At 40.5% G+C, this 16,439-nt stretch overlaps 1 protein-coding gene across 1 annotated transcript in view; it reads right to left on the reverse strand.

Annotated features, from left to right (window-relative positions):
• Nucleotides 1–847: 847 nt before the first annotated feature.
• Nucleotides 848–16,439, reverse strand: part of LOC135113234 (uncharacterized) — a 269,545-nt gene continuing 253,953 nt past the window's right edge. The window contains 10 exon segments of the mRNA XM_064028420.1: nucleotides 848–2,602; nucleotides 3,135–3,410; nucleotides 4,629–4,769; nucleotides 5,798–5,901; nucleotides 6,330–6,675; nucleotides 8,145–8,368; nucleotides 9,980–10,141; nucleotides 10,751–10,950; nucleotides 11,454–11,610; nucleotides 12,683–12,850. Of these exon segments, the coding sequence (XP_063884490.1) occupies nucleotides 2,447–2,602; nucleotides 3,135–3,410; nucleotides 4,629–4,769; nucleotides 5,798–5,901; nucleotides 6,330–6,675; nucleotides 8,145–8,368; nucleotides 9,980–10,141; nucleotides 10,751–10,950; nucleotides 11,454–11,610; nucleotides 12,683–12,850 (1,934 nt within the window). The 3' untranslated portion in view covers nucleotides 848–2,446.

Here is a 16,439-nt window from a genome sequence, read left to right on the forward strand (position 1 = left end):
TGAAAAAGATTCTTATTATAGTTACAAACATTATGAACAATTTTCAGTCAAAAAATAATAATAATAATAATAATAATAATAATAATGATAATAATAATATATATATATATATATATATATATATATATATATATATATATATATATATATATATATATATATATATAATGATTTAAACAGAGCACCAAACTAAACAAAATGTCCAATATAATCATCATCCAATATATCTGATACTGTGAAATGACTCAACCAATAGAAAAAGTAGAGCTGTATAAACAAATAACAGCAAGATGTATCAACATAGATAATAATAAACAACACACATTATGTAACAATCAGATTTCTTTATCAACTTACTTCAAAGTGAATAAAAAGTGATATAGATGGACAAAACAAATTACAGAAATGAAGTACTACTAAAGCCAGAATCACACGAGGGGAAGGTAAGGTGTGCGCTATAATAGTACATATGTACGTATGTATGTATGTGTGCTGTGTGTGTGTGTGTATCATACACTGCCCAGACCTTCTTGGATGAAATTGAGCTGTTGTTTTTCAATGGATGAGGATGTTAAACTGTTAAATTAATGAGGAAATATTAATGTTGAGAAATATAGTATGATCACTGCACATCACGAGAGAAGAGAAGAGAAGAGAGAGAGAGAGAGAGAGAGAGAGAGAGAGAGAGAGAGAGAGAGAGAGAGAGAGAGAGAGAGAGAGAGAGAGAGAGAGAGAGAGAGAGAGAGAGAGAGAGAGAGAGAGAGAGAGAGAGAGAGAGAGAGAGAGAGAGAGAGAGAGAGAGAGAGAGAGAGAGAGAGAGAGAGAGAGAGAGAGAGAGAGAGAGAGAGAGAGAGAGAGAGAGAGAGAGAGAGAGAGAGAGAGAGAGAGAGAGAGAGAGAGAGAGAGAGAGAGAGAGAGAGAGAGCCTGACTGAGTGAACCAGTGAGGGCTTAGCCACACACACACAGTAGAGAAGGAGATGAATGGCCACTTCAAATTATGTTCGGTGCATAGAACATGAATAGTAGTTTGTGCTTTTATTATACAGGCATTATTATTGCTAAAACACTATTATTCATCTATTATGATAATTATATCAGTATATTATTATATATATATCATACCTAGTGAAAACATACAGTACAATATAGAATTGAACCTCGTACAAAGGTGGCTATGTTTAAAAATGGCTAGAAAAATACCTAATCTACACATACAATATTGGTAAGCAAGCATGTAAAAATGCCACAAAAACCTTGAAAAAACATGTTCACTTTACATCACTGTGGCACTGCTGCTGCCTCCTTGTAGCAGCACCTCACAGCACACACAGTGCAGGCTCAGCATTAAGTGCCTCGCCCTCACGGATGACTTAAGAGACTCAGAATTGATTCACTGATGACACATTTCTTTCCTTGAAAAGCAGTAGTCAGAGGGGCTTTCAGTATTCCTCTGTTTATCTTGTTCTTATCTCTCAGCCTGTGTCTTGTTGAATGTATGAACTTGAAACTCTCTTTAGTTGTGTTGCTGTGGTGGTGCAGCGACACAGTGCACAGACCTTGTCTTGCTGCGGACACCTGGCCTACAAGAGCTAGTTCAGGCTGCATACTGGACTAAAATCAAGTTCATTTCCTGCTAAAGCAAGTATTGGAGAACCAGTTTATAGGTGCTTCCTCTGTCCCTGGCTTGACTTGTCCTGCTGGCCCACCCCAGTGTGGTCTGCCTGACTCTCATCCTGCAAGTTACGTAATTAATTTCTCTATACATTGAGGCAAAACAAGACACACTGCTGCTGTCAATGTCCTGCAACACATTTTCCTGGGATGATTAACACCTGCCACAGAGAGCACTAATTAATACTATCACAAATGACAAATAGTCATCCTCAATTCAGAAAAAAATATTGTGCTACTGATACAAAACTCCAAATGAAATTCCACTTATCTTATGTTATAATTACAAATACATATGTTTCCAATGAGAATAATTCATTGAAGGACATCAATCTTTGTTTCAGTGCTGTGTTTGCTTACAGAGAGAATGGATAATAATATATTGTCTTGGTGTATGTTACAGAAAGACTGGAAACTGGAATGACTAAACAGTTCACCTCAGAGTCTAGAAATGAATGATGAAGACGATAAATGCAGCATCACTTGCCCCTCCCTGTGCTGGCCTGCAGTGCCTCTACCACCTCCCCTCTCCACCACTACAGGCATAGACCACTGCACCACTCCAAACACAGTGTAATCATGGTACCATTACTTCAATTAAATAACTAAGCTACAAACAACATGATAGAATAGTACTTTCCTAACAACTAAATCCAGCAGCTTTCCATTCCCTTCCCCTCCCCAGTGTGGAGTGTCAACTCATCCCCAGACACAGACTTGAGCCGCCTCCTGTGCTGTGCGGAGACTCCAGGCCACTCCTGGCCTCCCGCTGCCTTAGTGACGGCCATTGCGGTACTCATTCTCTACTGTGGTGACAGTGGGTCTGCGTGGTGGTGGCGGCGGCTGGAACTGCTGGGAGAGCCGGGAAGCGCTGCGGCGGTCCAGGGATGCCTCACTGAATGCCAGGGACTGCATGGAGCCACGGGGATCCTGGTGACGGAGAGAGGGAGCTGTGTTTTTTTTTTTTTTTTACGTAAGAGGGACATTGGTCTAAGGCAACAAAAAGGAAGGGAAAATGGCCCACTGAGAGTAAATCCCTAAAGAGAAGTCAAAAGGATTATTAAAAATTTGGAGGATAAGAGTCTTGAAACAGTGTAATTTGGTTTATTAAGATGAGATTTTTTTATGCTTCTTCCACCTCTATTCTGCTCACACACACACACACACACACACAAACACACACATTTTCTTTACAAGTTCTCCACTCTTTGCCTTTTCAATGTGTACAGTATAGTTGATAGTTTATTCAGATGTGATTTTTTATGCCTCTTCCTCCTCTGTTCTACTCACACCACCGTCTTTACAAACTCACCACTCTTTTCATATGCTATTACAGTCAGACTACATTATCATGGCCTCTCAGAACACTGATCTTCACATAACAGTCTCAAGAAAATTTATCAAGACTTCTGTAAACACTGGCCTTTACTGAATGGTCTCAAGAAAAATGACATTACATTACCTTTGGGTAGTGTCCGGTCTTGTGTCTGCGGTAGAGCACAGCAGCCACCACCAGGCCACACATCAGCATGGCCGAAACCACGGTGAGGACCACTGTGGCGGCCAGATAGGGTGGCTCCAGGGTCACCGCTGCACTCACCACCTCCCCCGCCCGGCCCTGCATTGATGGGGCGAACCTCCACCGCGGCTCAGACACTTGGTGGTGGAACCATGATGAGCGGAGGTCAGCCGGCAGACGTTCCTCATTCAACTCAAGGGCCAACTCTCCCTTTTTGACCTGTGTGTGTGAGGGAACTCTCATTAAAAAATTCTGCAACACTATAAGAAAATAAATAACTAGTAACTAAGATTAAATAAATAAATAAATAAATAAATAAATAATAAAAATAAAATAAAATAAATAAATAAATAAATGAATAAATAGATAAGTAAATGAATAAATAAAAAAAATAAAAGAGTAAGAAGATCAAGTTGAGAGGGAGAGGAAATAAAATAATCTATTTTTTAATGATTAACAAATCAGTGTACATTATTTATGCATTTCAAGTTGAGAGGGATGGAAATGAAGATAATCTATTTTAGAAGGATTGACAGATTCATGTTTAGTTCTGTAGTAAGTTTGTTCTAATTCCAAAAATACTATCAAAAGGATTATATAACAGTAAGTCTTCAATCCCCCCCCATAGGAGACTAACAGAGCTCAGTGTGTGAATAAATAATGTGTGTGTGAGTGTGACATGCTTTGTCTGGACCATCCCCTGTGGAACTGCCAGCCTGGTGTGTTGATAGATGGATAAGAGTCTGAAATCACCCCTTTCATTGGTAAACTTTGGAACTCTCTCTGCCTGTTTATCTTTTTTTCTATTTCCTTTGACTTGTACTCTGTCAAGATAGGAGTGTTGGGAGATCACAACTAAGCTGGCCTCTGTTTGGGAATCTTTTCCTGTCTTCCTTATTTTAAGACCAACTTATGGATTTTCTCTTTTATTTTTTGTGTCCTTGGCTTGTCTCCTTTACACACAAACACACACACACACACACACACACACACACACACACACACACACACACACAAGGAAATAGTAAATGCAAGAAGTATATATGAATTCAAGGCTAAGTTGGATATTAAAAGATATGGAGATGGGACAGCATGAGCACACCTCTTGACCCACAGCTAGGTAAATACAACTAGGTAAACACAAACACACACACACACACACACACACACACACATCCACATTGGTGTTGTCTTGGGAATGGAGGGTTGCAAAGACATCATTCTCACTGGCACAAGTCCTGCACCTGTTCTCTGTTAGATCAATAAGGCTAATGGTGTGAAGGGAGACAAGTCCACACCATCAACACTCAGCTGGGGACTGTGAGCTGACCTGACCACCAGCACCACCACCACCACCAAGTCACAGTAATGATTCATGAACCTTTCATAAAACAAGAGGACCAATGAACTTAACACTAAAAAAGCTTAGTTCCTCACCTTCTCCTCCAGCTGATATGCAACATCTATTTTGTTCTTGCCCAAGAGAGTGAACTTGACCTGTGTGAGGTCAGGCAGGTCAACCACACCCACATCATTCTCCAATGTCTCGGCAGTCATCTGTTTGAGCAGCGTGTTCACCTGCAGGGGAAACATTCTGGTTACTTCCCTTCGAGAGAAGAAGAAATTGTATCTGAATCTGTCACTAATTCCCTTGCATCTGAATCTGTCACTAATTCCCTTACATCTGAATCTGTCTCTAATTCCCTTGCATCTGAATCTGTCTCTAATTCCCTTGCATCTGAATCTGTCTCTAATTCCCTTGCAGCTGAATCTGTCACTAATTCCCTTGCATCTGAATCTGTCTCTAATTCCCTTGCAGCTGAATCTGTCACTAATTCCCTTGCATCTGAATCTGTCTCTAATTCCCTTGCATCTGAATCTGTCACTAATTCCTTTGCATCTGAATGTCACTAATTCCTTTGCATCTGAATATGTCACTAATTCCCTTGCATCTGAATCTGTCTCTAATTCCCTTGCAGCTGAATCTGTCACTAATTCCCTTGCATCTGAATCTGTCTCTAATTCCCTTGCATCTGAATCTGTCACTAATTCCTTTGCATCTGAATGTCACTAATTCCTTTGCATCTGAATATGTCACTAATTCCCTTGCATCTGAATCTGTCTCTAATTCCCTTGCATCTGAATCTGTCTCTAATTCCCTTGCATCTGAATTTGTCACTAATTCCCTTGCATCTGAATCTGTCACTAATTCCCTTGCATCTGAATCTGTCTCTAATTCCCTTGCATCTGAATCTGTCTCTAATTCCCTTGCATCTGAATCTGTCACTAATTCCCTTGCATCTGAATCTGTCTCTAATTCCCTTGCATCTGAATCTGTCTCTAATTCCCTTGGAAAGAAGGAATTGCAAATGACCCATTACACATTTCTTGATCCACAGAGTGGGACACTATACATTTATCAACAATGTACTTTACATAGCAAAATAATGATAAAGATTTCAAATTTCCGGTGGATGAAAGTGTGCGTTTTGGAAGATAATGTGAAAGAGGGAGTTGGAGATGGTATGATGTTCTCAAAAAGGACAGTGAAAGTTATTATTAATACCTGAAGTCAGTCATATTTGCCTTCAAACAATTTTCCTCACCTGGTCCTTGATTTCCTTGCCCTTCACCTTGCCCAAGTGCTTCATGCCAGCATCTCGTCCCCGGAAACCAAGCGTCACCACCACAGACTCCACGGCTACTGGGTCTGTGGCAGAACAATTGTCTCACTTGTGGTGTGCTGGCCCCTGACAAGTCTTCATGCACTCATGTCATAACCAAGGACAGTTATCAGAAAAGCTCAACAATAAAATGTTTCCTATACAGTGCACTCCTTGTCTGTAATCTGTAAGTTTGCAGATTACAACATGTTCAGTAAAGATTTGCAGCTGAAAACTCATAATGTTGAGGAGAAATTTTCCATTGCAAAATCTCTTAGGGAAAGGAATGCATCAGGGTATTGCTTGTTGTAGCTTGTAAAATTTAAAAAGCAGACATTGTGAATTAGTTAAGAGTGTTCTTCCACACACACACACACACACACACACACACACACACACACACACACACACACACACACACACACACACACACACACACACACACACACACACACACACACAGTGAGAAGCTTACCACACTGCCGCTCTCCCCTGGTGAAGTAGGCGGTGGGCTGAGTCTTGTGCCCTGTCTCATCCACACACCAGCACTTGGGCTCCTCCAGCAGGCCATCCATGGTGACCCCCGGTGTGTAGCACTGGGTGGGGATGAAGCGGCCCTCCTCATCACACTGAGCCACATACTTCAATGAGTTGCTCTCCTGAAGGTGCTGCTGCAGGAGTTGGCAGCGTGTGAGGGTCGGCTCACCCTCCAGGTAGATGGTGACGGGCCCGGTGCCATGGGGGTCCTGAGCATCCACTGTCTCCCCCTCCCGGCCCACAATGACCTCTTGTCTCTGCTGGTCCTTGCTGGTGCTGGAGTCCTGAGGGTACAGAAGCCGAGGGTGAATGGATGAGTGATGTGTGGGCATGTGGACAGATGGATGACAAAAACAGAATTAGTTGAGTTAATGTTGGCTGGATAGGCAGATGAATAATGCATGGACAAGTGGATAGATAGATGGTTCTTGCTGGTGCTGGAGTCCTAATGGCACAAAAGGGTGAAAGGTTACAGAATGTCAGTATGTGGACTGAAGGATAAAAAAAAGAGAATCAGCTGAGTTTATGCTGGTATGATTGGCAAATGTGGGTGTGTGGATTGATGGATGAATTAAGCAGAGTACTAGCCAATTTTATGTTAGTCTGATTGGGTAATGAATAATGTGTGGCATGCAAATGAATAAAAAAGATAATCAGCTGACTTTACATTTATTGGCAAATTACTAAATGGATGAATATGAATGAGGATACTGATGTCAGTCAATATTCTGAAAGGTTTCATAACTGTTTGCATGTGGAGGCTCTGTTCACCAGCCAATGGCTAGCCAGGACACACACTCCTTGACAGTTTTTGAGCACAATCTTAGATCTCTGAAGTCCTTCTGAACCACTTCATTCTAGGCTTTCCTGAGCTGATCTCTAAACATCAACCAACTTTGTACACGTCTCGAATTCCCAACTCATCCTTCCCACACACATCACCTCAGTCTCCCACTTTTTATCACCACATGAATACATTCATCCTCTCTCATTTCATTCTCCATGATCTTGCTGCTCCCACCCAGTCTGTCCAGTGATGCTACACACATGTCTTTCAGTCCAGTCTGTCTGCCAAGCCCAGAGCAAGTCTGACTGTCACCAAGACCAGCTGCTCCATCTCCAGCTGGGACTGAAGGTCATTACAGAGCCACTGGGAGAACTATACAGGGACTGAGTCAGACACCACATCAAGCTCCACTGGCTACTCAATCTTAGATTTTAATGTTTGTTTATAAAACGTGTTAATTGTATGTGATGTATGTGTGCATGACTTTTATTTTTTTGGAGAGCTCACTGAAAAAAAATTAATGTCTATTGTAATGTGATAATCAAACATTCATCATTGTTGTTATTGTTGTTATTAATATATTATTATTATTATCATCATTATTATTATTATTATGATGGCTCATGGCATTTTGGTGGGAAACACCATTAATTCTGAATTGTTTTTAATCATTCAGCACTTTTTAGCTGTCAAGCAGCATCATGTATCAGTCTGTCTCTAACCAATGACTGGAAATGCACTAATTAATGATAGTGTGTCCCTAACCAATTATAGCCTGTCCCTTACCAGTGACAGGAAACACAGCATTGACACACTGCCAGCCTGTCCCTCACCAGTGACAGGAAACACGACATTGACACACTGCCAGCCTGTCCCTCACCAGTGACAGGAAACACAGCATTGACACTTCCCCTAGACAGTAAGTTCTCCAAGGTGTCAGTGTACAAGTGGCCTCCTGAACCTCACCTCCTCAAAAGTGAAGGTGAGGCGAGTCTTGGGTGGCTCAGTGGGGGTGAGGCAGGCGAGTGGCTGCTCCTGCTCATCAACAAAGGTGGCAGAGCAGGTGCAGGGGTCAGCACGGCACACAGCGTCTGGGTGGCCGTGGCAGCTCTGGTTGTGGCAGGCCCTGGACCGGGAACACGGCACAGGCTCCATGCTGGCGGCTGACCAGTAGGGACACAGCACCAGGTCTGTGGAGGCAAGGTGGGTTGTGTCACTGGAGAACAGAATAGAACTTGGATTATGGAATGTGGGATTATATTCAGTTTTAGAGTGTAGGATCGTACTTCTTTATGCAAGAGGGGCACTGGCCAAGGGCAAACAAAATATATAGAGGCCCAGTAAGGTGCCAGTCCTTAAAAAAAGCCAAAAAGATAAGCTAAAATGGGCGAAGTGTTTTGGGACCTCCCTCCTGAAAAAAAAAAAAAAAATCAACTTGCAGGAAAGGGGAGATATGGAAGGAAGTAAGAAATTCCCGAGTTTACCAGGTGAGAGTTTATGAATACTTTTTAATCTTCTATTAGGGTGTGAGAGTGAAATTTTGCTGTACAAATGAAAGTGTACTTGTTTCTTAGGAGTAAAATGTGGTTTTACTGTACAAGAGTTCCTGAAGGTGAAGTGCAGAGATATGATGAGTGTACAGGTGCAGTCTTCAAGTCTGAGTAAGGGAGAGTGAGAACGAAGAGACAGAGGATGGAGTTCTTGTTAGTGGCAAGGAGAAGGTGAAGCATGCATAGGAAAGGCATTCTGATTGTTCAGCTATTATTATCAAAAGTCACCAAGGCCTTCCCCAAGGGGACTGATAAAACATGTTAGACTCACATAAAATACCAAAAGCACTGGAGATAAGCAAATGCAACAAACTTAAAGAAAAGAGAGAAAAAAATAAGCTACTGTTCCAAATAGGCATTCACATGAAATTTAGGTGTTGAAATGTTTGTAGAATGGACTAGTGGAAAAAACAGTCCACAATATGTGTATGGAAACATGTGTAGAGGAAGTATTTATGCAGACAAGAAAAGGTAAGGTGAAAACAGAGAAAGCAACTGTCAGACTGAAGTATGGCAAAGCTGCTGGTATAGACTGTGCCTCTATACAGAAGTAAGGACTGAAGAGATGAAGGTAATATCCATAACAGCCATTCTGCTAATATAAAGTATGTCTAGTCCTAAGGTGAAGCTTTCTTTTTTCTCTTAATTGAATCACTGACACTGAAATTTAAATACACTACACAGCCACAGCTCATTGTGCTTGGTGTGTCTGTGTGGCTGTGTTTGGTGTGATTAGCATTCTTGGTGACTATTTGTGTGGCTGTGTGTGTGACTGTGTTTGTGTGGCTGTGCTTGGTGTGATTAGCATGCCTGGTGACTGTTTGTGTGGCTGTGTGTGCAACTGTGTTTGTGTGGCTGTGCTTGGTGTGATTAGTGTGACTGGTGACTGTTTGTGTGGCTGTGCTTGGTGTGATTAGTGTGCCTGGTGACTGTTTGTGTGGCTGTATGTGTGTGACTTTGTGTGGCTGTGTGCATAACTGTGTTTGTGTGGCTGTGCTTGGTGTGATTAGTGTGCCTGTTGACTGTTTGTGTGGCCATGTTTGGTGTGATTAGTGTGCCTGGTGATTGTATTTGTGTGGCTGTGTTTAGGGAGCTGTGTTTGAGTGGCTATGTTGAAGAAAGCATCAAGGGACTACATAACATATCTATCTGTCTGTCTGTCTATGAATCTATTTCTGTCTGTCTGTCTACCTGTGACCAGAATCTCTTTAGCATTACCCTTATATTCACTACTCCAGCTGTCTCACTCACCAGGGCAGCGTGCCTCACACTGACTCTTGCTCCTGAAGTTGTTGCCGTTGCCGCCACAGCCACTGTAGAGGAATGGCTCACACTTGCGGGTCTCTGTGTTGTAGTACCAGCGCGCCTCGCCCCCAGAGCACACACCGGCCCGCACTGGCTGGCTGCATATATCTGCCGACAAAGGAAATGTGTGACTGCTCATTTTCAATACCTTAGCTAATTAAAAAATAAATAAATAAAATAAATAAACAAATAAATAAATGTAAGTAATAATGAATAAATATATAAATTATAAAAAAAAAACAATAAAAAAGATAAATAAAAATGGAAAGTAAATGAATAAAAAAATATGTAAATATGTAAACAGATAAATAAATAAACATCTGATTATGAATTATCCCTTATTCCTTGAAAAACCTTTGGGTGAGGGAAGCTGTCAGCTAGCGACAGCCAAAGATCTCAGACTTTTTTTTTTTTATCTAATTTATCTTTCAATATTTTGAGTTCATTTTATGGGATTTTTATTCAAATGCATATTTTGCACTTGATAATTAAGATAAAAGACATGACTAACATATTCCTTGCTTCAAAAATTAGTAAAATTGAATGCTAATTAATAATGGTTTCTTGTACCGTGATTATTACCATGTTTAAGACAGATGATATTACCATGTTTAAAGTAAAGGGTATAAATAAAAACAAGTGAAATTTCACATTCACCTATTATGATTCCTTGTACAATAATCATCACTATGTTAACAATCACCAGATGATCCTCACCTGGACTCTGGCACTCCTGGTGGCACTCCTCCAGGGTGCCAAAGTTGTTGTCATTGCCCAGGCAGCCGCCAAAGATGAACTCCTCACAGGTCTGGGAGGACGTGTTGTAAAAGTAACGCTTGAATGAGGCACGGCACATGCCCTTGGCCAGCGGCTGGGAGCACCGGTCCTCACAGTGAACCTTCTCTCCGCTGGGGCTGCTTGGGGGGAAGAGAGGGTCAGGTGAGAATATGTTTAAATATCAACATAGCAACACAAGAACACAAGGGTTGGTGTAGGAAGCCATCGGACCAACACATGCCAATTCTTGTATGAAACATCCTATCTATTTCCACCTGTCATCCTCATCTATAAAACAGTGAACCTTCTCTGTGGTGGGGTTGCTTGAGGGAAGAGTGGCCAAGGTGAGGATACATGGCAAGGAAAATCTGGGAAATAGCTTTAGCATATTAATTTTGAGACAGTGACTCTTTCATTAAGGGCAAGATTACGATGCTTTTTCAAACTGTGATCTACTTAATGAAATTCAAGAACAGAAATAATCTAAACCTAACCTTACTTAACCTAACCAAACTATTGGATGGAAACATAAGAAAGAACATAAGAAAATAAGGATTGGTGCAAGAATTCATCAAGCCTTCACATGGCAATCCTGGTCTGAACTCGCTGCTGGGCTGGAGAGTTGGAGCTAGCCACCACCCACCTGTAGAAGGTCACACGACAGTCATTGCAAGGGTCAGCCACACACACGGCATCTGGGTGAGCCTGGCAGGAGGCATGAAGACACTCAGAGCGACAGATGCGCGGCCGCACACCGTGAGGACACACCAGCCCTACTGACACCTGCTCCAGAAGCTGACCTGAGAAAAGCACAGAATTTAGCACAGAACATAAGAACACAAGGGAAGCTGCAAGAAGGATTCACATGAACAGAAGAATACAAGGGTTGGTGCAGGAAGCCATTAAGCCTACATATGGCAGTCTATGTATGAAACAAACTTACCGGTACCTATTTCCACCTATTATGCCCATCTGTAAATCTGTCTAATCTTCTTTTAAAGCTCCCTAATGATTCTGCACTAACAACCTGATTACTGAGTCCATTCCATTTATCTACAACTTTATTTGAGAACCAGTTCCTTCCTATTTCTTTTCAAGTCTAAAATCTTCAAGCTTGAACCAATATATGAACAGAAGCATCAGGATACAGAATCAAGTTGATCTGCATGAACAAAACACACCAGCCACTCCAATGCAGTGCCTGTGAACACCAGCCACTCTGATGCAATGCCTATGAACACCAGCCACTCTGATCCAGTGCCTGTGAACACCTGCCACTCTGATGCAGTGCCTGTGAACACCAGCCACTCTGATGCAGTGCCTGTGAACACCAGCCACTCTGATGCAATGCCTGTGAACACCAGCCACTCTGATGCAGTGCCTGTGAACACCAGCCACTCTGATGCAGTGCCTGTGAACACCAGCCACTCTGATGCAGTGCCTATTAACACATCAATCAGGTAATATACAATGTTTTCACACTGCTTCTAGGAGATGAAGATAAATCCTAGTACTGATATCAGAATTCCCTTAATTTTCTAGTCACATCATAATGCAAATGAAGTACAGGACAACCAAACACCACCAAAATAAATGAAACAAAGACCAACTCTCCCTTAAAAAACAATGGAAGGAGTTGATTATTGTACAAGACAACCAAACAGTACCAAGGTAAAGAGATAAAAGAATATCTCCCTTGAAAAAAACAATGGAGGAAATTAATTATTGTACAAGAAAAAGGATAAATCTCCCTTGAAAAAACAATGGAGGGAATGAATTATTGTACAAGACAACAAAACATTACCAAGGAAAAGAGAAAAATAATAACTCTCCCTTGAAAAAGCAATGAAGGGAATAAATTATTGTAGTCACCATTATTGCCGCAGCGGACGTGGCCTCGAGTGAGAGTCTCATGCACGGGGCGGCCCCTGGCATCCACACACCAGGACAGGCCGCCGGCATGCTGCTCCCGGGCATACGAACCATCACTCTCACATGCTGGAGGCTGCACTGCCATGCCCTGAGCAGATGCTGGTGTCTCTGTTGGAAGGAAGCAGTGTTACTCTCTGAGGTGAGGTAACTACAGGCCAAACTTTACTGATAATGTTTCCTTGTTTTCAAGTATGATTTGTAGTTGGATGCTTCCAGCAAGAAAAGCATTTGACATATTCTCAGGAAACATTCATGGGGTTCCTTGAGTATCTGTCCATTCTTAAAAAAATATGAGGATAACTGCTTCTTAATAAACAGCTGCAAAATAGAAAACTGACTATAACATATTTAGTGAAGTAACATTTTGGTCTAAGTTACATTAACAATCACTGCTTCAGGACTAGTGAGACTAAGAGGAGTGGCCTTGTGTTGTGCTGGGGTAACACCTTCCTGTGACTCCACCAAGGTCTTAAGATTCCCTTGAGAAACATAACAATTCTAGTGGCTGAACTCGTGTGGGTGACCAACATCTGTCTGGGCCTCAGTCATTACCTTTGCTGAATGACCAATGCATGACCTGATTAAGAACTAGGTTGGACAAAACATATATAAAAACAGGGCAACAGGAGTTGAGCAGAGAGCCTGTGTACCATACTAGATAAAGGGAAATGTGACTAAGGGATCAGACTTGGACCAGCAACAGAATAACTGCAGGTGAAATAGAAAGCAGTCAAAGACAACAGTATATGGTATGTTTAAAACATGATGTGCAACTCTCTCTCTCTCTCTCTCTCTCTCTCTCTCTCTCTCTCTCTCTCTCTCTCTCTCTCTCTCTCTCTCTCTCTCTCTCTCTCTCTCTCTCTCTCTCTCATATATATATATATATATATATATATATATATATATATATATATATATATATATATATATATATATATATATATATATATATATATATATATATATATATATATATATATATATATATATATATATATAAAGATGGATAGAGATAGATAATTCAGAAGAAGAGATAATTGAAGTGATACAAAATGTTCATACTGCAAACACACACAGACATGTGCACACACACACACACACACACACACACACACACACACATATAAGCACATGCAAAGCGAGTTCATAAAAAGTATAGATGACATGCTAAAGATAAGAAACAAGGTGTTACTAGTAGGAGATTTTAATAGCAAAGAGATAAACTGGGGGGAGATGGAGGTGACAGGGATTGCCAGTACATGGAGTGAAGGATTTTTACAGACTATGATGGTAAACACGATGAATCAATGGGTGAAAGAAAATACTAGGTACAGAGGGGAAGATGAACCATCACTACTAGACTTGGTTTTTACAAAAAAGCCAGAAAATGAACCAAGTATAGAATATTTGTGTCGTGGGAAAAAGTGATCATGTGAAGATGGAGATAGAGATCAAAGAAGAAGTGCCAAAATTCAATGAGGAATATAAAAATGAGAGAAAAAATTATGCTAAGGCAGACTTTACAGGGTTAAAGAAATTCTATGGAGAGCTTGATTGGAATAATTTATTAAGAGGTATGGAGGTGCAGAAAAAATATGAAGTGTTTTTAAGCAAGTTTAGAGAAGGTGTTGAAAGATATGTGCCAAGATATAAGGTAAAAGAAAATAAGAAAGTGTGGTTTAATGCAAAGTGTGCAGAGGCAAAAAAGAAGAAGGAGAGGGCATGGAAAAAAATGAGGAAACAATGGAATGAGATAAATAGAGAAGAATACAGGACAGCTAGAAATGATTATGTTAAAATAAGAAGAGAAGAAGAAAGAAATTTTGAAAGAGATGTAGTTGGAAAGTGTAAAGAAGAACCCAAACTTTTCTATAGATATGTAAATGGAAAAATAAAGCATAGAGATACCATTACAAAGCTGAAGAAAAATGGAGAAATTTATGAAACCACACAAGAGATGGCTGAGATACTGAATAAAAGCTTTAAGTCTGTATTTACAAGAGAAACTGTCTTTGCATCACTGGGAGATGAGGAACAACAGAAAGGAATAGCAAACATACAAGTGGAAAGAAAAGAAATTAAAAGACTACTGGAAGAGCTAGATACTAGGAAGGCGATGGGACCAGACGAAGTAAATGGATGGATATTGAAAGAATGTAGAGAGGAATTGGAAGAACCAATATGGGAGATAATTAACAGTTCTTTGAAGGAGGGAAAAGTACCAAAGGAATGGAAGAGAGCAAATATAGTACCGTTATACAAAGGAGGTAATAAAATGGAACCACTGAATTACAGACCAGTCTCACTCACGAGTATTGTAAGTAAACTCTGTGAAATAGTCATTAAAAACAGATGGGTGCAATATCTTGAACAAGAAAATATAATAACAGAAAAACAATTCGGTTTCAGGAAAGAGAGATCTTGCGTAACAAACTTACTGAGCTTTTATACAAGAGTAATAGATAAACTACAAGAGAGAGAGAGAGAGATGGTTGGGTGGATGCAGTCTATTTAGATCTGAAAAAAGCTTTTGATACAGTTCCACAAAAAAGTCTCATATGGAAACTGGAACATCGAGGAGGGCTAAAAGGAAAAATACTTAAGTGAATGAAGGATTATCTCCAAGGTAGGGAAATGAGTACAGTAATCAGAGATAATAAATCAAGTTGGTGCGAAGTAACAAGCGGAGTACCACAAGGGTCTGTGTTGGCACCTATAATGTTTCAGGTCTATATAAATGATATGACGGTGGATTTAAATAGCTACATTAACATGTTTGCAGATGATGCAAAATTGATGAAAGTAATAGAGAACCAAGAGGATTGTGAGGAACTACAGAGGGATATTGATAGAATTTATGAATGGAGTAAACGATGGAAATTAGAATTCAATATAAAGAAGTGCCATGTAATGGAGATGGGAAGAAGTAAAAGGAGACCTTCATGGGAGTATAAGATGGGAGGAATCACAATACCAAAGAGCAAAGAAGAAAAAGACTTGGGAGTAATAATTCAAGACACACTTTCACCAGAAAAACACATCAATGGAATATTTGGCTCTACATATAATTTGCTAGCAAATATCAGGGTGGCATTTAATTACCTAGACAAAGAAATGATGAAGAAAATCATAACACACATAATATGCCCCAAACTGGAATACGCAGCAGTGGTATGGTCTCCACACAAGAAGAAAGATATAAGGAAATTGGAAAGAATACAAAGAACAGCTACGAAAATGATACCTGAATTGGAAGACCTAAGTTACGAGGAAAGACTGGAAGAAATTGGATTACCAACACTGCAAGAAAGAAGGGAAAGAGGAGACCTGATAACAATGTTCAAATTAGTAAATGGCAAGGAGAAGATAGACAGAGATGACCTAGTTGTAAAAGTGGAGGAAGGAGATAGATGTACAAGGGGACATATGAAGAAATTAAAGAAGAGTCATTGTTTGGGAGATATTAAGAAATACAGCTTTCCGCATTGAACGGTTGAAATATGGAATAACTTAAAAGAAGAGGTGGTTGCGGCAAAGAGTGTGCACATGTTTAAAGAGAAATTGGACAAATTTGGGTATGGAGACAGGACTAATTGAGCTTTGGCTCGGACCCTGTACTATACAACTAGGTAAATACAACTAGGTAAATACACACACACACACACACACACACACACACACACACACACACACACAC

This window comes from Scylla paramamosain, chromosome 25 (assembly GCF_035594125.1).
Source record: "Scylla paramamosain isolate STU-SP2022 chromosome 25, ASM3559412v1, whole genome shotgun sequence".
Classification (NCBI taxonomy): domain Eukaryota; kingdom Metazoa; phylum Arthropoda; class Malacostraca; order Decapoda; family Portunidae; genus Scylla; species Scylla paramamosain.